Source organism: Rhipicephalus sanguineus, chromosome 5 (assembly GCF_013339695.2).
Source record: "Rhipicephalus sanguineus isolate Rsan-2018 chromosome 5, BIME_Rsan_1.4, whole genome shotgun sequence".
NCBI lineage: Eukaryota > Metazoa > Arthropoda > Arachnida > Ixodida > Ixodidae > Rhipicephalus > Rhipicephalus sanguineus.
In genome coordinates this window covers 113,434,092-113,459,200 of record NC_051180.1, presented here as the reverse complement: position 1 = coordinate 113,459,200, position 25,109 = coordinate 113,434,092, and the positions used below count along the sequence as shown (strand labels likewise).

At 49.0% G+C, this 25,109-nt stretch overlaps 2 protein-coding genes across 2 annotated transcripts in view; both read left to right on the top strand.

The window, feature by feature from the left end:
• LOC119394153 (myosin light chain 1) overlaps window positions 1-25,109 on the top strand; it is a 520,807-nt gene that overhangs the window by 422,372 nt on the left and 73,326 nt on the right. The gene's annotated exons all lie outside the window — the stretch shown is intronic.
• Window positions 1-25,109, top strand: part of LOC119394151 (microtubule-associated protein tau) — a 101,792-nt gene that overhangs the window by 63,410 nt on the left and 13,273 nt on the right. Inside the window, exons 5-6 of the mRNA XM_037661413.2 lie at window positions 20,190-20,308; window positions 21,839-22,018. Of these exons, the coding sequence (XP_037517341.1) occupies window positions 20,190-20,308; window positions 21,839-22,018 (299 nt within the window). The remainder of the gene's footprint in view (window positions 1-20,189; window positions 20,309-21,838; window positions 22,019-25,109) is intronic.

Sequence of the window (25,109 nt, the reverse complement as noted above, 5' to 3'; positions counted from 1 at the left end):
CGGCCGAGCTGCCTCAATCCTTCCGCGAATTGCGTGAACACATCGGGATTCGTTTTAATGTCATCGCATTCATGTGAATTCATTGCGCCCAACATTGTCCTTACTTCACGTCCGCGAACGAGGCTGAATGGTGTCATCCGCGTCGTTCCTTGTTTAGCCGCGTTGTTAGCAAACATTGAAAGCTTGGCTTCTAAAGTGCGTTTCATATTGTTTTAGCTTCTCCTGTTTTTATGTTGCGAACGTTTACTTCCCTCCAAAGTACACAAAGAAAGAAGAGAGAAAACGTCAATCGTCTCCGTCAACTATTCCATTTTGCAATTTTGCACCTTCATGGCAGAGAATATAGCACTGGCCTAAACCAGTACTTTTTTTTTTGGCGCCAGCACTTTGGCCAGAAGCTGTTAACTCTAAATATATGATAGAAAATTCTAGTTTTTCTCACGAACACTGCTTTCAAATTATCGTGTTACCGAAGACGCAAACTTTAGCGGTCGTGTTGGTTGCTCCACCTTGCTGCACAGAGCTCAACTAGACAAGCACGGTTACTGAAGACGCAAACTTTAGCGGTCGTGTTGGTTGCTCCACCTTGCTGCACAGAGCTCAACTAGACAAGCACAGAAGTCTTATTACAGTACCCAATCTGCCTTTCTCATTGTGCCACAGCGCATGCGCCCTTCCCCTGGTGGCAATGCTGCGGAATGCTGTGGTAGGGTCTCCGCGCGCATTTCGATCTCGGAGGCTTTTGTTCTGGCGAGCCTGGTTCTCCCAGATCATCCCGGGGAGCCCCGCCCCCCTCCCCTTCGCCTCTGCAAAAACGGCAAGGGGCAGCGAAGTAAAATATTACACCATCTCCCACTCAAGGAAAACCATGAGGGCATGCGAAGCAGCATTGGGGGCGCACACCAAGTTTCCGTTACGTTCACTTGGCGGTTCCGTTAGTGTGTGAGGTTTGTATTTAGTGTTTGTGTTATCATTACGTTGTGTTTGTGCGTTGCTTTCCGTTAGCGCCGAGTGAACGAGTGGCGCCGACGTTGACGTTACAACTCATCTGAACGGGAGTGAAGCGAGAATGACGGAAGCCGACCGAGCGCACGCGCTTATATTGCCACGTGCGTTTCTTTATCACTTTTGCTGTATTCGGTTTTCGGCCACAAAGACTGTCGGCAACGCTCAGCGCGAACCGCGCCTCATTGTTCGAGAACCTTCGCGATCATTGTAGATCGTTTTGTTAAGATTGCGCGCAAGACGCGCACACTCGAGCTTATTCTAGAATTTGTAGGCCAGCCAGCGATAACGCTGGAATATTCGACGGCACATGTTTAAATGCCGACGCGCTTCACCGCTTGTCAGTTGATCGACGGACGACGCCCTGTTCGCCGCTATCTTTGTACAGCGTGTATTGCTGTAGTTCGAGTTCTCATTTTCCGGCCACAAGTTCGGCCAAATAAACAGTTTCATCCTGCAAACACTGACTGCTGTCTTCGTCGACGTCACGACCACGTGACATCTGGTGGAGGTGCTGCTTCTTCCATGATCCGGACGCCCCCGCGAAGCGCTGACCCAAGCCCAAGCCGCGAGGAGGACGACAGCAAAGAAAACCCGGATCGTCGAACAAGCCGCAGGCAGAAGGGACTGCAGCCAGAGCACGGGCTCCTTCCCGAACAAACCAGGCAGCCCAAGGTCCCAACACCCACCGCAGCGACGATGACCGACCCCGTGCAGCCTGCGCCGATCCTACTCCGGCAGCCCAAGGAGCCGCCAACCTTCCGCGGGTCGTCATTCGAAGACCCGGACACCTGGCTCGAGACTTTCGAAAGGGTCTCAAAATTTAACAACTGGGACTCCGAGGACAAGCTGCGGCACGTTTACTTTTACCTTGAAGACGCAGCAAGGACCTGGTTCGAGAATCGGGAGTCCACTCTTCGAACTTGGGACGCCTTTCGGAGCGCTTTCCTGCAGACGTTTGCAAGCGTCGTCAGAAAAGAAAGGGCCGCAGCCTTGCTGGAGACACGGGTGCAACTACCAAACGAAAGCGTGGCCATCTTCGCAGAGGAAATGACCCGACTGTTTCGCCACGCTGACGCTGCCATGCCCGAGGACAAGAAAGTCCGCTTCCTCATGCGAGGGGTAAGGCAAGAGCTCTTCGCTGGGCTGATACGGAACCCACCCTCGACGGTCCAAGAATTCGTCTCAGAGGCAACCACGATCGAGAAGACGCTGGAAATGCGTAACCGCCAATATAATCGCCGATTGATTCAAGACAGCCCAGCTGTTCATGCCCTCGGCTCCGACGACCTGCGTGAAACGATCAGAGCGATCGTGCGGGAGGAGCTTCGCAAGCTCTTACCTTCGGCGCAGCCTCAAGTGGACTTGATCGCAGATGTCGTTCGATCAGAAATCCAGCAGTCCCTGGGCAACCTTGAACCGCCACTGCCTCAGCCGCAAGCCATGAGCTATGCTGCTGCAACCCGACGCAACGCCGCCCCTCCTCGCCCACGTCAAGACGCCGCGCCGCCGCAGCAGTTCCGACGTCAGGCACCGCCGCCACCACCACCGACGCCATACCGCCCGCCGACAGGACAACCATGCGCCCCTCGAAAGACCGACGTTTGGCGTGCCCCTGACAACCGACCGCTCTGCTATCATTGCGGGGAAGCCGGCCACACATACCGCCGCTGCCAGTACCGACAGATGGGGCTTCGAGGATTCGCCGTCAACGCGCCGCGCCCGCAGCCAGGCGAACGGCCTCGGGACATCGACGACTACCTCACCGGAACACATTGGCAAGAACGACGACCTTCCCGCTCGCCGTCGCCCGGCCGCTACATGTCTCCGCACCGCCGGCAGTACACTGGCCCAAACCGGGGCCGGTCACCTAGCCCGTATCCGGAAAACTAAGGGCAGCAACCGATGGAGGTGCGGTTGCTGTACGACGAACTACCGAAGATCCTCCGCCGCCGACGACGACGCCGCAACGAAATCTAAAGAACACGCCGCAAGACGAACGAAGCCCTGACGTCGAAACTTCACGGCCTGAGGAAGAACTGACGACGCCACGTCGAAGCAGCGGAACAAACCGACGCAGCCGTGACCCGACGCCGCGACCCAATTGCAACGCAAGACGACGAACTAGCGACCTCGACGTTCTCATTGACGGCCACAACGTCACCGCTCTCGTCGACACTGGAGCCGACTATTGCGTCATCAGTGGGCCTTTCGCCACGAAGTTGAAGAAAGTTAAGACTGCTTGGGAAGGCCCCGAAATCCGTACCGCTGGAGGCCATCTAATAACGCCGTCTGGAGTCTGCACAGCAAGAGTTACAATCAATAATCGCACGTATTCTGCGAGTTTCGTAATCTTGCAACACTGCTCCAGGGACGTCATACTTGGCATGGATTTCTTAAACCATCATGGCGCCGTCATTGACTTAAGAACCAAGTCGATAACCCTATCGTCGGACAAAACGACACCGCCGGATACGAATCCGTGTCACCATGCCCTGAACGTGCTCGAGGATCAAGTTACCATCCCGCCTCGCTCCAGCATCATAATTTCCGTCAGCACCGAAAAAGCTGAAGACATCGAAGGTGTCATCGAGAGCGATCAGCGTTTGCTACTAGACCGCGACATTTGCGTTGCAAGGGGCATTGCTCGGTTGCATGCAGGAAAAGGAAGCGTGATGCTAACGAACTTCAGCCAAGAATACAGACACCTGAGCAGGTGCACCACGATTGCATACATCGAAGAAATCTTGGCCGTCAGCGATGCGTTTGCCTTTTCAGGTCATGACGAAGCTACGACGACTGCCCCAACACCTGAGCCACCCTTCGACGTAAACCCAAGTCTTCCCGCTCGCCAACAGCAACAGCTTTGATGCCTTCTGCAGAAAAACAAGGACTGTTTCTCGTCGTCATCGCGGGTCCGACAAACGCCCCTTACTAAGCACCGCATTATAACAGAAGAAAATGCTCGACCACTCCGTCAGAGTCCCTACCGGGTTTCGACACGGGAACGGGAGGCCGTGAAGAAACAGGTGGACGAAATGCTACGCGACGACATCATCCAGCCGTCGAAGAGTCCGTGGGCATCCCCCGTGGTGCTAGTGAAGAAGAAGGATGGGACTCTCCGTTTTTGCGTCGATTATCGTCGCCTGAACAAAGTCACGAAGAAGGACGTGTATCCCTTCCCCGGATAGACGACACCCTGGATCGATTACACAACGCAAAGTACTTTTCGTCGATGGACCTCAAGACCGGTTACTGGCAAATAGAAGTCGACGAGAGAGACCGAGAAAAGACTGCCTTTATAACGCCAGACGGCCTGTTTGAGTTCAAGGTCATGCCTTTTGGTCTTTGCTCGGCACCTGCGACTTTTCAACGGGTTATGGATACAGTACTGGCCGGCTTGAAGTGGCAGACATGTCTCGTGTACTTGGACGACGTCGTTGTGTTTTCCTCAAACTTCGACGAACACCTTCGGCGCCTTGAAGCTGTACTTCAAGCAATCAAGACCTCCGGACTCACTTTGAAGCCTGAAAAGTGCCGCTTCGCGTACGAGGAGCTCTTGTTCTTGGGTCATGTGATCAGCAAGGATGGTGTTCGCCCGGACCCGCGGAAAACAGCTGCCATCGCTGACTTCCCGACGCCCACCGACAAGAAGGCCGTACGCCGTTTTCTCGGCTTGTGCGCCTATTACAGACGTTTCGTCAAGGAATTTTCACGGATCGCCGAGCCACTGACGCAACTCACGAAGGCCGACGTCGAATTCAGGTGGGAAACGTCGCAAGTTCAGGCATTTCAAGAATTGAAACGACGCCTGCAGACGCCTCCGATACTTGCGCATTTCGACGAGCACGCCGATACGGAAATCCACACCGACGCAAGCAGCGTAGGACTCGGCGCCGTCCTTGTGCAGAAGACCGACGGATTGGAAAGGGTCATCAGTTATGCTAGCCGGTCGCTATCAAAGGCAGAAATCAACTATTCCACAACAGAAAAGGAGTGCCTGGCCATCATCTGGGCTACATCGAAGTTTCGCCCCTACATCTACGGCCGACCCTTCAAAGTTGTGAGCGACCACCACGCCTTGTGTTGGCTAGCCAACTTGAAGGACCCTTCAGGTCGCCTCGCGCGGTGGAGCCTAAGACTTCAAGAATTCGACATTACCGTCGTTTACAAGTCCGGAAGAAAACACTCCGACGCCGACTGCTTGTCTCGTGCCCCCGTCGACGCACCGCCGCAGGACGACCACGATGATGACTGCTTCTTGGGAACCATAAGTGCCGACGGCTTCGCTGAACGACAGCAAGCCGACCCGGAACTCAGGGGCCTTGTGGAATACCTCAAGGGCAGGACCGCCGTTGTTCCAAAAGTATTCAGGCGGGGATTGGCGTCATTTCTCTTGAAAAACGACGTCCTCGTAAAGAAGAACTTCTCTCCGGCCCGGGCCGACTACCTCGTCGTTGTTCCTTCGGCACTGCGACCAGAGGTTCTGCAGGCCCTGCACGACGACCCGACGGCTGGCCACCTCGGCTTTTCGCGCACGCTCGCGAGGATACAGGAAGAATACTACTGGCCACGCCTTCCTGCCGACGTCGCCCACTACGTTAAGACTTGCCGAGATTGCCAGCGACGGAAGACACCGCCGACTAGGCCAGCGGGACTTCTGCAGCCAATCGAACCACCTCACCGGCCGTTCCAGCAAATCGGGATGGACCTACTGGGGCCGTTCCCGACGTCGACTTCCGGCAACAAGTGGATCGTCGTAGCAACTGACTACCTCACCCGTTACGCCGAGACAAAGGCCTTGCCCAAAGGCAGTGCCGCCGAGGTAGCCAAGTTCTTCGTGTAGCACATCGTCTTGCGTCATGGCGCCCCAGAGGTCCTCATAACAGACAGAGGTACCGCCTTTACTGCGGACCTAACTCAGGCGATCTTCAAATACAGTGAGACGAGCCACCGCCGCACCACCGCCTACCACCCACAGACCAATGGCCTCGCAGAGCGTCTAAATAAGACCATCGCCGACATGCTGGCCATGTACGTCGACGTTGAGCACAAGACGTGGGACGCCGTCCTTCCGTACGTGACCTTCGCTTACAACACGGCCGTCCAAGAAACGACGCAGATGACGCCGTACAAGTTGGTCTACGGAAGAAGCCCGGCGACGACGCTCGACGCCATGCTACCCAACGTCACCGACGAAGACAATCTCGACGCCGCCGCTTACTTACAGCGCGCCGAAGAAGCACGACAGCTCGCCCGCCTACGGATCAAGAACCAGCAGACGACTGACAGCCGCCGCTACAACCTTTGACGATGCCACATGGAATACCAACCCGGTGACCGTGTATGGGTATGGACGCCAATACGCCGACGGGGACTCAGTGAGAAGCTTCTTCGACGATACTTCGGACCGTACAGGGTACTTCGACGCCTCGGCGCACTCGACTACGAGGTTGTCCCTGACGGCATTACGAACTCTCAGCGGCGCCGTGCACGACCTGAAGTCGTCCATGTCGTGTGCCTCAAACCATATTACGCACGTTAGCGAATCTGAGGATTGTCATTTTGCTTTATTATTGTGCTTTCTTTCTTGCGCTTATTGTTTATATTACTTTGTTGCTTTATTCTTGTTATTTATTGTTGCATGCATTGGCCTGTTCTGTTTAAAGCATCGGGACGATGCTTTTTCAGAGGGGGGCATTGCCACGTGCGTTTCTTTATCACTTTTGCTGTATTCGGTTTTCGGCCACAAAGACTGTCGGCAACGCTCAGCGCGAACCGCGCCTCATTGTTCGAGAACCTTCGCGATCATTGTAGATCGTTTTGTTAAGATTGCGCGCAAGACGCGCACACTCGAGCTTATTCTAGAATTTGCAGGACAGCCAGCGATAACGCTGGAATATTCGACGGCACATGTTTAAATGCCGACGCGCTTCACCGCTTGTCAGTTGATCGACGGACGACGCCCTGTTCGCCGCTATCTTTGTACAGCGTGTATTGCTGTAGTTCGAGTTCTCATTTTCCGGCCACAAGTTCGGCCAAATAAACAGTTTCATCCTGCAAACGCTGACTGCTGTCTTCGTCGACGTCACGACCACGTGACAATATACATATGAAATGGGGGAGGGAAAGGAGAGAGTGGGTTACAGGCTGTATTTGGCTGCGGCGCGGCTGCATCACGTGGGACATGACCAGGATTTGGGGACATGTGCACGTAGCGCCATCTCTGGTCGATGACAGCGGTGGCCTGCCATAACTGAATGGGCAATAGGCGAAAAAAAATTGTATCTGGCGAAAGAAGCTAGTTATCAAAAACGATTCTCGGCTCTATACAGCAGAGACTTATTTGAATATTCTGGTAAACTTACAGTATCGCACTACAAACCACGTGGCTTCCCAGAGCGTTTAATATTTAACAATGGGGCCCCATGTGTTTCTAATGGTCGGTGTTCAATTGTCCTGGGAAGCCACACGTTGTGTAGTACGATACTCCAATTTTGCCTAAATGTTGCAGTAAGTCTCTGCTGTATAGAACCCGGAGTCGTTTTTGATAACTAGCTTTTTTCGAGAGATGATTTTTTTCGCCTATTTCGCATTCAGTTACGGCAGGACGCCGTTGCTGCCGCCGAGAGATGGCGCTACGTCCTCAAATTCTGAGAAGGGGAGGGGAGAGAAGGCGACCGAACACCTGCATAAAGGAGGAGACCGAGAGAGAGTAGGCGCATGCGCAGTGGAGCGCGGACGCCACCACCGCCGCCGGACACAGCCCCGAGCAAAAGCTGCTTCGCATCTAAAAAAAGCCGGTTCTACGCCTTTAAAATCCGAGTAAACAGCGCAGCTGGAGATGGCATGCAAGCGCCGCCACCTGGTGAGGGCAAATTGAGTTCTTTCTTCATCTTTCTTCATCATTATCATTCTTCTTACTTTGCCTCTTTGTACATCTTCCTCTTCTTTCTTTAATTGTTCTTTATCTCTTTGCACGTTGCCTTCTCTCCTCCTAACTCTCACATCCATAGAGTTTCCTACAATACTTACTAGAGGAAACTCTGGCGCTAGTGTCTATGGGATCTGCAATGCATGGCGCTTCAGCCCGCATGGGAATGATGGGTAGCACACGGATTTGTCTAAGCTTCGTTCCTTTGGCTCCGTTTGGCTCCGCGTCGCCTGCATCCGCTTTGTCGCAAACGAAGTTCAGCAAATGTCAGCAGTTCGACTTCACCACTTTAACTTTTTTAGGCTCCCCAATTCAAACCTGGTCACAAAGTTCACAACGATCCATTCTTTTATCCGAAAGAAAACCAAAACACAGCAATAAACAAAGCCACAAGTGCGTTCGAAGCCCGCAAGCACGAAGACTAGGCAAATCCGTGTACTACCCATCATTCCCATGGTGGCTCAACGATCGCAGCGCCAGAGTCCCCTCTAGTTAATTTTAGGAAACTCTATGCTCACATCAACCCTCCTCGCTCTTTCTTCTCTTTCCTACCCCTTGCTATATCCAAGGAGGTTAAAAAAAATTCTGGAGTGGAAGCTCTCGAAACGCCTTGCCAGAGAAAGTGAAGCCGGCTTTTGCCCACCAAAGAGCTCGGAAACATGCTCTTTTCTGGTGGTTCCTTCTTAGAGATCAAGTGGTTTTAATCTGTTGGGGTAAGAGCTACGTTATTTATGAAATAAAAGATCGTTGTTGCCGACAGAAGTAACCCGTCGAGAGGACTACTTGCCAGCCACCATTTTTTTAACCTCCTTGGCTATATCATACTGCACATGGCTATGCTATGGTTTACCCTCTCGCCTACTTCTTTCCCTCGTCCTCTACCTTACATCAGTCTTCCCCACCCTCACATCCCTTTCCCATCCTCTTGCTAAACTGTACTATACAAGGCTATGTCATGCTTTCCTCTTTCCCCGACTATCTTCCATGCTTCTCACCCTCGCTTCACTTTCTTACCCCTGGCTTTACTATACTATACTATACTATACTATACTATACTATACTATACTATACTATACTATACTATACTATACTATACTATACTATACTATACCACACATTACTATGCTATGCTAGGAGCTTCCTGGCGCATACCCGCTTTCTGTGGCACATACCCGCTTAGTTTTGCGGACGACACACGGCGCTAATCCAAGCTGGAACAGCTACGCTGTTAAAAATGAAAAAGGCGGATTGTATTATGCTTTGCTGCTGGGGTAAATTACCGGCAGGCGCCGTAATCGAGAACACGTTGATCATTCGCATGCACTTAGGAAAACAAGTAACCAATTTGCAGCACCATGTTCTCTTCTACGGAAGAGACCTGTCCCCCCTCACTAACACGTGTGTTTAGAAAAGTTATATCACAGACCGTTAACATTATTAACGATTCAACGTAACATTTTCTAACATGTGTTTAGAAGAAATGGTTTTCGATTGAGAGTACTGCGCGACTATGCGAGAGCACTATATGCTGTTGCTAACAAAACTTAATTGACACGACAACTTAATAAGACACAACGCTCATGGAACGCAGAGGCGCGTTTTTTATGATAATTTAATATTACCTTACAGATGCACGCTTGCGTCGCTGATCTTATGCAGAAAACGTGGCAGTCCCGACTAGCTTCACCAGATATCCTGAATCCAGCACTCAGCCAAAAATGATATTCTCGGCAAAATCGACGAACTTTTATTTTAATGTTATTTTATTTTTTTTTAATTTAAATTATCATATTGAAAGCGCTCTAGCTTCAAACGAAAACCAGCTGGAAGACTTTCTCACGCGAGTGTAGGACAGGAGGACATCTTTTTGGATGGAGCGGTTGCAACCAAGGGGCGGGGGGGGTTTCGTTGTAACCGGCTATATAGTGAGTCTACGCATGCGCACTCCTTTAAAAAAGGGCGCTTGAGCATGTGTGTATATGAGGCTCCCTACCGGTAACTCTATTTATTTATTTATTTATTTATTTATTTATTTATTTATTTATTTATTTATTTATTTATTTATTTTGATGTGAGGCACACGTAAACACGTACTAGCGCATTATACACAAGTTCCTAATCATATAAAGTTAGCTAGTACTTTCGCAAGTGTGCGTGATTTGTAAAGGTTACTAGTAATGTGGGAGGGCGACTGCACACGTTGTAAGCATGTGGCAGGTTTGAGTTTGAAAATGAGATCGTCTTGTCGTGACATCAACTATGCGAATGAAATCAAACTCTTGAGATATGTAGTCTGCGGGAATCATCAGTTGCAAAAGCGCACATTGTGATGGCAACACAGCCAATGAAAAATCCCTAAGTGAGGTACGTCATCTTTCTAGCTAAAGATTTAAGCATCATGTCATTTGTGCAATACTGGCCATGCGCTAGTAGGTGTATATGATGAAACGAACGGTATTATGTATTGCCCCATTTCGAGTGAATGCGCCTGGCTTGTATGCCATGTGTCCCATACCGATGTGGCCTATATTGAAGCTTACATAATAACTTCTGGAGCTTCACGCCCCAAAAACCACGATATTGCAACGTGCGTTTCTTATTATCACTTTTGCTGTATTCGGTCTTCGCCCACAAAGACTGTCAGCAACACTCAGCGCAGACCGCGCCTCATTGTTCGTGAAGCTTCCCGATTATTGTAGATCGATTTGTTAAGATTGCGCACAAGAAGCGAGTACTCGAGCTTATTCTAGAGTTTGCGCGGCAACCACCGATAACGCTGGAATATTCGACGGCACATGTATAAATGCCGACGTGCTTCAACGCTTGTCAGTTGATCGACGGTCGACGCTCTGTTCGCCGCTATCAGTGTATTGCTGTAGTTTGACTTTCAGTTTCCCGGCCACAAGGTCGGCCAAATAAACAGTTTCATCTCTGACGTGCTGACTGCTGCTTTCGTCGACGTCACGACCACGGGACAATATGATTATGAGGGACGCCGTAGTGGAGGGCACCGGAAATTTAGACCACCTGGTGTTCTTTAACGTGTACCGAAACCTAAGCATACGGGCTTCTAGCACTTCGCCTCCATCGAAATGCGGCCGCCTCTTCTTGGAGTCGATCTCGCGACCTTCGAGTCATCAGTCAAGCACCACAACCACTAGACCACCGCGGCGCGTATACTCAAGCTTACACCTTACCAGTGTTTTATAAGGCTATACGCCTAAGTTCAACACAACAGAACACCTGCAAAAATTACGACGAATATATTCCAGCATGCTGCTAGCCTTGTGAATAACATAATGATTGTCAATGTTCTAAGAAAGGTTGTATGCAATGTGGACACCTGTATACTTTTATGAGGATATACTTTTTATGAGACACATTTGAGGCAGTAGGTATGTTAGCGTCACCTTTACGCTAACGCCGTTGCATATAACGCAATACCGCACACACTTACACTCTCTGTATATAAACTGTCCACTCCGTTCAGAGCAGCGCACCATGCATACATGCCATAGTTCAACATGAATTATAGTTTTGTTACAGCCCTATACGACACTAATACTTGTAACACTTATATTTGTACTGTTGCTGATACTGTTCTTACATATTTCATACTTGCAATGGGAAGTATCAGAAATTGGCCGCCACCCCGCCCTGCGAACGTGAATGTCCAGCGAAGATGTATTAAAAACCCACATGCTGATAAGGGAGGGAGGGAGGGAGGGAGGGAGGGAGGGAGGGAGGGAGGGAGGGAGGGAGGTATGTTTTATCATTACTTTAGAGTAATGGTAGTGATAATCGCTTTGTGGTCTCTGTGGTAGACCGTGATTGGTTCCACGACCATTTTCAGCAAGAAGAAGTTGTTCCTTTCGTCGAGCATTGTATTCACGCTGTTCTTCTAGTGTCTTTAATTTCCATGGTCTGTGCATGGCAGTCTCAGAATGCACTGAATGAGTTGCTAGACGGGTCTCCCTTTTATATATGAAAGCGGGAAACACACTCGGGTGGAAAGAAGGGCCGCTTAACGTCATTCGAGGCCCTCGTGGGATGTGCAAAGCAGCTGCAACCTGATATTTACCGGGCACGCGTGGGAGGGTGTTCCCATTGTTCATAGGCGCCTTATCATCGATTGTGCGGTTTGATGCTTGTTTTGTGGTTTTCTTTATTGATAATGAATGCTGAGCTCTATGCTGTAAGAAAGGTATGCCATTTGTCCTTAATTGTTAAAGGGCCCCTAAACCACCCAGAGGTCGAAATTTAGTTGTGGCGTTGCAGTTCTGCACGAGTCCACAGTGAACGCGTTCGTCGGCTTGTCTGTCCACCTATCCGAATGCCCTTCCGCATTGTCCGAGGTGAAAACGCAAGGAACGCACGCATCTGCTAGCAGAGGAGCACGTGAGCGCGAGCGTCTGTTGGTGGTTTAGGAGCCTGGCGTTTTGTGTTTACGCCACGAAATTTTCTGACCAACGAGAGAATACGACTAGAGTGTACTAGAATATTCTAGTACACTCTAATACGACCGTTTCACGACCAACGAGGCTTTTGAACTTGGCGTTTACGGTATACTTTCACTTCGTTTTGTACTTCTGCAGCCAAATCGTAACTTGATTCATGGCTGCGCGAAAAACACGGACAACAGAAGAGACGTACACAGGACGGGCGCAAACTACTACCAACTTTATTAATGAACGCCAAAGTAAACCTATATATGCACGAATCTCATCACGTGCTCTCTTTTACGCCCCTTCGCGACTGATTAGCAACACACCCCCCTGCGGCTATCTTTCTTTGAAGCATGGTCATGATATGGTCAAACAATTAACAAGCAAAGAATTGACAGAACCACAAGGCCGATAAAACTAAAAATTGGAAGTAAAAAACCAGGACACTGTGTGTCATTCATACAAAGCCGTCTAAAAATTGCAGCTCTTTTTGGAGCAATGTCAAAGAAGGCATGCTTACGCAATGGTCAGATTTCTTGTTAATAAAATAAAATAGGCCTCAACAACTTCCCTTTGCAACTTGTTCCTTGATTTAGACAAAAAAACAGCGTCTTCGAAATTTGGCATGCACCCGCAACGCCTGCAATGAAAGTCTAGGTGCCCGCCGGTATTTGTGCGTACCGCTAAACTATGCTCTCGCGCCCTCTCATTGAAACAGCGCCCCGTCTGTCCAATGTATACACTTCCACAGGTCAAGGGTATTTCATATACCACACCTGAAGTACATTTAGTAAAGAGTTTGGCGTGGCGTTTGTTGCACACGGAGCGCTTTTCCTTGTGCATCATTGCACATACTTTGGCCAATTTGCATGGGGCGGTAAAAACCGTTTTGACACCAAACCGATTCGCAACTTTCTTTACATTGTGCGATAAACGGTGAACGTAGGGCATTACGTGAACTGGCTCTTTGGCTGCACGGGGCTGCTTTCCTTTTCCTTCTGTTTTCACATTCTGCAAAATACGTTCACAGCAACTCCAGATAAGCTCAGAAGGATAGCCAGCCTTGCTCATGCGTTCAACTTGATAGGCAAGGCTTTCTCGAACCCTATGTTGGCATGATTTCTCAAGAGCTGAACGGCAGCAGAGCGTCGCAATGCCTCTTTTTGTTAGTTTGGAATGCGCGCTGTTATGTGGCAATAAAGCTTTGCTTGTTCTTGGACTGTACATCCAACAGATGTGACCTCGTTCAAATAATAATCTTAAATCCAGGAATTGTAGGCTACTGTTGACAGGTATTTCATGAGTGAACTTGAGGCCATTGGCGACGATAGAGAACTGCTCTATGATCAAAGAAATATTACTATGAAAAATAGCATCGCTGTAGGCTTGAAAGAAAACAATATAATCATCAAAGTACCTAAGTACGCGGCACACGGCAATACGAGACAAAGGGGAAGTAAGTTTACGGTCGACGGACGCAAGGTAAATGTCACTTAGGAGCGGGGCGACTAAGGACCCAATGCATATTCCTTTCTTCTGAATAAAGTACTTATCTGCATGTGTTATAACCGAGGAGTTCAGATAGAAGTCCAAAATTTCTAAGAAATGTTCCGTACTCACACCGGCTTCATTCTGGAACGCAAGTTCCCCATTGTGCTCGATGCACTCCCTCACCGCACTGTAGAGTTCGTCGTGTGGAATAGAGTAATAAAGTTCCTCGACGTCCACAGAGAAGGCTCTCGTGTCGGGGGGTAGGTCTTCACGCAGAATATTCACGACGTCCTTGGAGCTTCGAACAAGGAAAGGATCGTTGATGACAAGGGTGCCCAGAAGCCTCTGCAGGTAGCTCCCAACGAGTCGTTGCCATGTGGCCCTCTCAGAGACGATCGCCCGAAGGGGCCATTCCGGTTTGTGCGTCTTACAGGCAAAAAACACCTCTAAGGTGTTCCCATCAGTCTTTTTCACGTCATTTGCGAGCTTAGCCAGATTATTCTTCAATAGCAGCTTTACCGCGGCTTTCTTCTTCTTGATCGGTTCAAATTCAATGGGCTTGAAATTCTTGGCTACCGCTGTAGACGCCTTTTCTTTGAATAAATCCAGTGGCATCACTGCAAAACCGCCTTCTTTATCAGACTGAAGAACGGTAAGCCCTTCTGTTTTTAGATACCGAATGATCTTCTTGAAGGGTGGCCTGGAAGGCTGTTGGTCACTTGCATTTCGCAGTAGACAGTCTATGCCATCTCCTATGGCCCGATCCTCTTCATCCACTAGACCTCCCATGCGCCTTATCGTGGCGACCAGTTGCGGCCTATTGGTATGTGGTTGATAGCAGAACTTTGGTCCCCTGTTTAGTTCTTTCTTCACGTCGTTTGGAAGCACCGTGCCTCCTAAAACTTTTAGCGTATCTTCTTGGTTGCTTTTGGATTGCCCTTGTGGAAACGAAACTCTTGCCTTGTGCCAAAGAAATTCGGTCGTACTTGCAATAGTCTTCTTGAGCTTGGCGAAACGAAGAGCCGCTTGATATGGATCAGCGTTGTCGAAAACCAAAACCCGAAGCCAGTCGTAGAAAATTCGGTTCTGTCTCCAAGTTTCACTCTTCATAATCTTGCAAACCCTTCTTGCGTGGGCCCATGATGGACCAGGACAGCCAAATAGGGCTTGGACTTGAAGTGGCATTACGTGCTTCTTCAAACACAGGGATAAAAACCTTGAATGGCAAGTTGTCAAGGCGATGAGATTCATGCAGGTGACTTTTCTTTGGCACAAGGCAAGAGTTTCGTTTCCACAAGGGCAATCCAAAAGCAACCAAGAAGATACGCTAAAAGTTTTGGGAGGCACGGTGCTTCCAAACGACGTGAAGAAAGAACTAAACAGGGGGCCAAAGTTCTGCTATCAACCACATACCAATAGGCCGCAACTGGTCGCCACGATAAGGCGCATGGGAGGTCTAGTGGATGAAGAAGAGGATCGGGCCATAGGAGATGGCATAGACTGTCTACTGCGAAATGCAAGTGACCAACAGCCTTCCAGGCCACCCTTCAAGAAGATCATTCGGTATCTAAAAACAGAAGGGCTTACCGTTCTTCAGTCTGATAAAGAAGGCGGTTTTGCAGTGATGCCACTGGATTTATTCAAAGAAAAGGCGTCTACAGCGGTAGCCAAGAATTTCAAGCCCATTGAATTTGAACCGATCAAGAAGAAGAAAGCCGCGGTAAAGCTGCTATTGAAGAATAATCTGGCTAAGCTCGCAAATGACGTGAAAAAGACTGATGGGAACACCTTAGAGGTGTTTTTTGCCTGTAAGACGCACAAACCGGAATGGCCCCTTCGGGCGATCGTCTCTGAGAGGGCCACATGGCAACGACTCGTTGGGAGCTACCTGCAGAGGCTTCTGGGCACCCTTGTCATCAACGATCCTTTCCTTGTTCGAAGCTCCAAGGACGTCGTGAATATTCTGCGTGAAGACCTACCCCCCGACACGAGAGCCTTCTCTGTGGACGTCGAGGAACTTTATTACTCTATTCCACACGACGAACTCTACAGTGCGGTGAGGGAGTGCATCGAGCACAATGGGGAACTTGCGTTCCAGAATGAAGCCGGTGTGAGTACGGAACATTTCTTAGAAATTTTGGACTTCTATCTGAACTCCTCGGTTATAACACATGCAGATAAGTACTTTATTCAGAAGAAAGGAATATGCATTGGGTCCTTAGTCGCCCCGCTCCTAAGTGACATTTACCTTGCGTCCGTCGACGGTAAACTTACTTCCCCTTTGTCTCGTATTGCCGTGTGCCGCGTACTTAGGTACGTTGATGATTATATTGTTTTCTTTCAAGCCTAGAGCGATGCTATTTTTCATAGTAATATTTCTTTGATCATAGAGCAGTTCTCTATCGTCGCCAATGGCCTCAAGTTCACTCATGAAATACCTGTCAACAGTAGCCTACAATTCCTGGATTTAAGATTATTATTTGAACGAGGTCACATCTGTTGGATGTACAGTCCAAGAACAAGCAAAGCTTTATTGCCACATAACAGCGCGCATTCCAAACTAACAAAAAGAGGCATTGCGACGCTCTGCTGCCGTTCAGCTCTTGAGAAATCATGCCAACATAGGGTTCGAGAAAGCCTTGCCTATCAAGTTGAACGCATGAGCAAGGCTGGCTATCCTTCTGAGCTTATCTGGAGTTGCTGTGAACGTATTTTGCAGAATGTGAAAACAGAAGGAAAAGGAAAGCAGCCCAGTGCAGCCAAACAGCCAGTTCACGTAATGCCCTACGTTCACCGTTTATCGCACAATGTAAAGAAAGTTGCGAATCGGTTTGGTGTCAAAACGGTTGTTACCGCCCCATGCAAATTGGCCAAAGTATGTGCAATGATGCACAAGGAAAAGCGCTCCGTGTGCAACAAACGCCACGCCAAACTCTTCACTAAATGTACTTCAGGTGTGGTATATGAAATACCCTTGACCTGTGGAAGTGTATACATTGGACAGACGGGGCACTGTTTCAATGAGAGGGCGCGAGAGCATAGTTTAGCGGTACGCACAAATACCGGCGGGCACCTAGACTTTCATTGCAGGCGTTGCGGGTGCATGCCAAATTTCGAAGACACTGTTTTTTTGTCTAAATCAAGGAACAAGTTGCAAAGGGAAGTTGTTGAGGCCTATTTTATTTTATTAACAAGAAATCTGACCATTGCGTAAGCATGCCTTCTTTGACATTGCTCCAAAAAGAGCTGCAATTTTTAGACGGCTTTGTATGAATGACACACAGTGTCCTGGTTTTTTACTTCCAATTTTTAGTTTTATCGGCCTTGTGGTTCTGTCAATTCTTTGCTTGTTAATTGTTTGACCATATCATGACCATGCTTCAAAGAAAGATAGCCGCAGGGGGGTGTGTTGCTAATCAGTCGCGAAGGGGCGTAAAAGAGAGCACGTGATGAGATTCGTGCATATATAGGTTTACTTTGGCGTTCATTAATAAAGTTGGTAGTAGTTTGCGCCCGTCCTGTGTACGTCTCTTCTGTTGTCCGTGTTTTTCGTGCAGCCATGAATCAAGTTACAAGTTTGCACCAACTGGCCCAAATGAAAGCATTACTGAGCCAAATCGACTACGTTCTAATGCTCTGCGCGCATGCGTCGTCGAGTGGGATAGTATAGATAGTATATAGAATAAGGGCGGCGGCACCGACGACATTCTCACACCTCAAGTCCATATGATTGCTATCGCAGGATGGTGCTTTAGGAAGGCGCCATTTTATAGTAAGCTGTTACGTGTACCCGCGTCGATTGGCTTCACTTCTTCGTTCTATACATTCTTAAGCTGATAATAAAAGCGCTGAAAGCAAGTGTACGCTTATTTAACAGTTTGCTGCGTCTGTAGGCTAGAACACTATTTCTTTAACTCATCCGCCGTGGAGCAGATTTTAAGTTTGTTGAGACGTCGGTGTTTAGCAGAGCCACCGAGGAATATTTGTAGGGCAAAATGCTCATAATATACCGGCACTGTGACAGTAAGGGTGTTTTCAGCATCGCATTTAACAATCGCAGTGTATGTTTAAGTGGTGTGGCTTACTGCTGCCATATAGCGGGGTACCTATAGTACTGTCCCTGATCCCGTTAATCGGGTTGGCAATCGCCGGGCGGATTCTAAGAGCTGGCGTCACGGCCCTCCGAAAACGCACCACGAAAGCGCGGACAATTTAGGGTTGGTCCATAGTTCTCTATGGTTGGTCCTTTGGTGCGCCAGCGAACGCCGGTTGTGGTCCAAAGACCGAGTCAGAGCCGAGAGTCGATAACACAACGAAAACGAAATATATTCTCAGTTAAGGCAATACAAATATAACAAACACGTGCACACTCGGCTGGTACTAGTTACAACTTCGCAGTATAATTCAGATGGTGCTTACACAACGGGAGCTAAACAAACAGATCACACGCTACAAATGCAATCGCATGCATTACAACTATTCAACGACCGTTAAAGTCCTGAATAAACAATGGCGTATCCAGTCCACAATACTTGGACGGTAATCGAATGCTTCTCTTCAAGGAAACACTCACGCCAGCTCCAGCGTTGATCGTCGTAGCTCAACCGTCGTCGTGACTTGTCACGGCTCACACGGCGTCGTCATCCAATTCTTCCAGATTGACGATCGACTGACCGCACACCATCCTAAACACGTCTTCTTTGGCTAACGGAGCCACACTTAGCGTAACTTCACCATCACCGGGCCACTCCTTCACTGACTCTCTGACTCACCGTCGTTTGCACGCTTTTATCCCTTCTCCCCCGGTTTCTAGAAGCGTCGGGAGAGTTCTTCGGCGTGCAGTACAGCTAAGGCCAGAGAAAGGGCGAGAGCTTTCTCGTAGGTTCGAATCGCGGCGGCATCGCTCGGGGATGCGTCCCCCCTTCCTTCTAGAACCATCCAGGATTTGCCGGGTGTTTGATCGCGTCGTCTGCGCCTGGCTCGATTGGGTGAGGAGGATGCGGCGCGCCGGCGTCTTTTGATGCTTGTTTTTTCGTCGTTCGCGCTTCTTGGTCGCGCGGCTCGCGCTGTTCTATCTCGTAGCTGCTTGAAAGCGGCCGCGCGCGCGCTTTATAACACGCTAATTTGTGACAAGTACCCTAAGTCGTTAATGATTTGTTCTAAACAGCATTCTCTCGACCGCAGCAATGGTGTTCTCAGCATCACATTTCATCATTGAACAGAAAGTGTGATGGCTTACCCATAGTAGGGTACATATAGTACCCTAAATCGTTAACCATTTGTTCTAAACAACATTCACTTGACCGTTTTGTCGTCAGCAAAGTAACAAGGATTGTGATATTAGCGAGCGCTGCTTGCGGCTCCCCTAAACTTGGCAGGTACTTTGCAAATGCATCGAGATATAATTCAAAATACCGAGAAACACTTGAAGTACCGATACACGATATTAGCCCAATAATTTTGTCCGATACGATATTTACCTTCTGTATATTATGATACTTCGACGTATTAATTGCTCCTTCGGGCTGTTTGCAAGGATGAAGTGTGCGTTGCAGTTTGCGTGCAAACTTCTACACGACATCCGCAGTTTACTCTTGCGCTAAAGATTAGTACGCAAACAGAGAGACGATGACAGCTGATTCCGTCCGTTGTGTTCGGCTTTTTGTACGATTATTGTTTTTAGCGCGGCAAGTAACTACAAATAGCCACCATGTACACTGATTTATCGCTCTCTTGAACTGCTGTCCTACAGGATGGCCTCCTTGATTTCGATGTTCATCTACTAACATGTAAGGTCATAGGCGTGCGCAGAGCTCTCCATTTGGGGGGGGGGGGGGCGCAAGTTTGATCGTAACTCTCTATCCCCCCCCCCCCGCGACCCATTGGTCGAGTCCTAAAGAAAGCAAGCTTCGCAACAAATGCAAAAGTGATAATAAAGCGATGGCGTGTTTCTCAAGACGGCCTGCCCTTGGTGTCCGGCTTTCCGGGCATAAAGATGGGAAGTAAACTGTTCTTGGAATGCAACATCAGTGTCCCTCGGCCACCATTGTCGTCAAACAGCTGCATGGTCATAACATTACACTTTAAGCAATGACGAGAAAGGTCCGAATGAGCAAAGGTATGGGGGAGGGGGGGCACCTTTTCTGCCCCCGTTGTGCGCCTGCGTATGTTGTTATTCTACAATATTAGGCTCTTTCCTCTTTCTTAATTTCGAGCAGCACATCCCCTACATGTTGCCGTGTTCCTAACAATTCTTTGTGCCCATGCTTCTTAAGTACGTGCCAGCGTCTCAGGAGATTGCTTTGTGGCTGCAGAACTGCCTCCGATCAAGGCTCCTGTGGGACAGGCACCGAAGCCCGACCTGAAGAACGTGCGCTCCAAGATTGGCTCGCTGGACAACATCAAGCACAAGCCTAAAGGCGGTGAAGTCAGGGTGAGGAGACGCATTCTCTCTGCTAAGCTATACAGCTATAATGGTCGAATCAGGCTCAGAAGGAAGCGCTTTGCCTTGAGATTAGCTCTTATTATTACCCTGCCCAAATGCGGTTTCGGCGTTTACCGCTGATTCATATTTAAAATCAGGATACGTTCTAAAGATTGAAATCCACTATTTTAAAATATTTTTGGCAGAATTGTGTGCCCCTAACAGGTGGTACCCTTCAATGAACCATTAGGTCTGCTAAGTTTCAGTAATTGAAAGTTTGTTTGCTACATGTCTCGCGCAACCTGTACAATTCGTAGCTGAAGTTTTCGGTTTTCTTGAGAAACTTTTCATACAACATTAAACGAAGAATTAGGCTTCTTTAGTTTATCACTAACTGGATGAGTGCAAGCATTCTGGCTTGCGGGCACCTGACCTTTCGTTATTCACACAGTTTTCACCGATGCTGTGCGTGTGTTGAATGTGTACACCGTATTGGATGTTCACACTGTGTTTCTTAGTCAGTCCTGTACGTTTCCTTACTGCGTACTATTTATGTCGTTTTTTTTTTTTGCTAATACTTTTGAAAAGAGACGATGGCGCTGCTGATGGCATTATCGGTAACGGCTACTCCTTTTCGAATGACTACAATAAAACAGAAAAAAAGACACATAGAACGGATGACTGAACAGAACGCACTCACACAATAAAACGCCGCCGCCCCCCCCCCCCCCAAAAAAAAAAACATTTCCAAACATTCGAGCGCTAATAAAGAAGGGTACTGAACGGAGTAACCAAATGCTGAGGGGCTTTCACAGTACCGTAAATATATGAACGCGTGCAAGAATTGTCTGGAAACACGCACGTAGGTTGAAAGTACTTCAGGTAATGCGGCTGACGCATCTACACCAATCTATAAAATATGACGCATAAACGACACAACAAATGCAGACGTGAACTCCACAAATGCATAAATATCTGCTGAATGTGAAAAAAAGAAGCACAGGACAAGACCAAGACCTGGACATAGGACACAGTCCTAATCATGTGTGTGGTGCTGTCTCCTGTGTGTTTCTTGTATCTGGTCTAATACCTTTTCTGATAATACAATTAGGTATGTCTGACGTCTGCAATGCGCACCAACTAGCCTAATTTGCCTCTCTAATGGAGAAATGAGATATGCATTTTTCTATAAATTCATGGTTTCTTTTAAGTATATCATGAGTTCAATAGGGTTGACAGCTGGGCTAGTCAGTGATTGATCATCATACCTATGGGTGAAGGAGCGAGTGTCGTTTCTTTCTTCTCTTCATTGTCCCTTTTGTCTTCGTCAAAGTGTGCTACTCGTGATCTTCATACCTATACGGTATGAATATCACGAGTTAACGGGTCAAGGTTCCTGTCCGCTTGTTAATTCGTTCTGTATTTCGCCGCTCATTGTGTTTTCTTTTTCTCGAATTTCATAGCAACCTCAGTCATCGTGCATTGCCCTGGAATGTGCGTTCGCATTCTCTCACTCGGCGTCCTCCGTTTCTACCGCAGGTGACGACGCAGAAGCTGGAATGGCGAGCCGCGCCGAAAGTAGGCTCTTTGGACAACGCGGCTCACAAGCCGGGAGGCGGAGACAAGAAGATACTCTCACAAAAGCTTGAGTTCAAGGCACAGTCGAAGGTCGGGTCGCTGGACAACGTCGACCACAAGCCGGCCGGTGGCCAAGTCAAGGCGAGTGTACGAATGAGGGAAACTAAACAATGAGAGTACAGAAAACTGGGCGGTTTAATGCCGGTTGAAATGAAATTAAACTTGTCCTCACAGTGCCAATTTCCTTTACGTTGAAAGATGTTTCGAATTCAACGATGATACAAAAAAAAAGCTAGCAACGACTATCTTATGCGTATGTCATTTTAGTGCTTTGATTAGTGCTGGCGCTCTTTATGTTCAGGTTTTCGCACGTGAAATATCAGCAGCGTATTTAAAAACGAAAACGCGTAAAAAGAGAGACGACAGACAAAGGGTTCGTTGATATTTGACGGCCGTAGGCGTCGAACAAAACACGGCAACTTTGGGTAAACTACACCCCTCAGCGGGACACTGCAGCCTTTTTTTAATTATCAAAATAAGTAATTTCACATAACACGTAGTAAAACGCAGCCGCACTGTGGATAAACCGTGCTTCGCCGTCTAAAGGCGCCAGAGAAAAGAGACGCAGAACCCAGCATCTATGTTTCAAAGCGTGTTCCATTTCACTCACGTTAACTTCGTCTTCGTTACCGCAAGTCCTTCGATGCGCGTGACATTCCCGCGGATGGTTCAAACAATTTATAACATTCTAAAAAGACAGGGCGTGCAAACATCGACACAAGAAAGAAGCCACGACACCACAAACGCCGTTTGTGGCGTTTGTGGTGTCCTGACTTCTTTCTTGTGTCCGTGTTTGCCCGCCCTGTCTTTTTAGAATGAATACTTACCAACTAGCTCAGCTCTCTGTTATTCTAATTTATAACAGGCACCTTCCACCTAACATCAAAAAAATCACAGCATATCCACGTGGTGAATGATGATGAGTGGGGCGAAGCCAGCTCGCGCTGCAGCACGGCGATGGCATTGGCGCGAGCGTGGTCCTTCTCGATGGAAGATATTGTGACTAGATTGTTTGAGAACCACAATCTGTTGCACACACCGCAACTATGGCCGAAACTGTTATCAAGGAAGTCCCGCTCGAAGCGCGCGTCGGCGCCTTCGGGCAGAGCCCGCCTAATGCGTTTTGCAGCCACTTCACGTGCTCGCACAGCCTCGGGCTCTGCCTGCCGGTACGCGCGCTTTCTCGCCGCTTCACTGTCCTTCACATTTTGAAGATCCGATTCGCGCCGCAGCCGTGCAGCTTCGGCCTCGCGGGCTCGAACGGCGGGGTCTTCGCGCCGCAGCCGTGCAGCTTGTCGAGCAGCTTCGGCCTCGCGGGCTCGAACGGCGGGGTCTTCTCGCCGCAGCCGTGCAGCTTGTCGAGCAGCTTCGGCTTCGCGGGCTCGAACGGCGGAATCTGCTTCGCGGCGTCGAAGTGCAGCTTTGGCCTCGCGGGCTCTCACCTCAGGATTCTGTCTGCGAGCGCGCGCTGCCGTCGCCTTCCGTGCTCTCCGTTCCGCAGCCTTGTCTTACATCTGGCGACTCCGAGCTAAAGAGAAAGCGTGCAAAGAGGGAGCCTCATGGCGCGTTACTTCTGAAATGCTGTCTTCGGGTGTCGTTGAAAACACGAGACGTAGTAAAGAAGAAAGAACGCCACACAGGCGAACACGCACGACAGTGTCACTCGTCAACGTCGTCTTCTTCTACTGCATACCAGAACGCGCGCAGTAAAGAAGAAAGATTACCACACAGGCGAACACGCACGAGAGTCTCACTCGTCAACGTCGTCTTCTTCTTCTACTGCATACCAGAACGCGCGCTTCTCACGAGCTAGAGGTGGCTACTACAACGCTCCAAACAAACGGAGGATGTACAGACCCACGGCATAAGGAGCTTCGCCCCTAAAAGCGCTGCTTCTTTTGAATATTTTGTTATTAGATGCGAAGTATCTTAAGGCGGAGCTCAATCCGGTGGTGGTGGTGGTGGTGGTGTGCGGCGTGACCGCCCTTACTGCTCATGCGCATACCCTCTCCACACACCTCCTTTCCACTCCCCTCTCCACTCACCCTCTCCCTTCCCCTCTCCCATACCCCTCTCCACTTCCCCTCTCCACTCCCCCTTTCCACTCTTCCTCTGAAACGAGGGCTAGACATGCCGAAATTCTCTCCTGCGCAACGCCGCGATGAGCTCGAGCGCATGCGTGTCCCCTCCCCTTCTCTCTCCTCTCCTACGCTCCCCCCTCTCGCCCGCCTGTCGACCGCCTTCCCCGCTCGCCCTGTGAGAATTAACGGCCAGGCTAGATGGAAGATACGACGCGCGTAGCGTCCCTCTTCGCGTTCCACGACGCGAGGTCGGTAGCATGCCCAATGAACGCCAACGGAACGCGATCGTGCAAGTGCTCCGGCTTCGCATCGCCTCATGGTCCCCTTTAGCGGGAGATGGTGTAATTTTTGCACAAGCTTTGATCTGGAAAGAATCGGAGCAGAGTTGGCGTTGGTGGCTAGTTTGCCCCAACTTGGCTACTTTACGACCCGTCTGGCGATAAAGATTGCAGGTTGGCGCCGTGGCTACTTACTGGATACTGTGAACATCGATTCTGGCGTATTCAGTGGACAATTTTCTCATCATTTGCAGATAAAATAGTAAGCAAGTCTAACGAATAACAATTGTTTCTAAGCTTTTCTCGCCACCCCTTGCCAGCGTGCTGGTGCGCATCGAGGCACCCAAGCGCGGCGCGGCTGAAAAGACAGAGTGACGAAGTTGCTCGCATGTAAGCAAACACGTGACTAGCACGCTGCTGACATTGCCCGTTAACTACGCTGACGCTGCACACCAGTTCCTAATGCTGAAACACAGCTCGTGTTTTCGTGTGAACTTGGCAAAAACAGATATTCGCGACAAAATGAAGCTGGCTGGTATTATGGTAACTGTATACTAATATCGGTCTACGTCTTCAAGTGAAAACACCTTCAACGTTTAATGTCCTTGTATAGTTGTCGGCCCAAAATTATTTTGGCGAGGATTCCATCTATTATAGACAAAGTGCACGCTGGCGCACTGAATTTATAACTTATTAATTTGTAACTTATGCGTGGCTTGAAGTCCAAGCAAGCAGTAAAAATATTGCGCTCTTTATTCTACGATTTCGCTTAAAGTCATATTATTTAGAATTCAATAATCAGAACCCTATTTC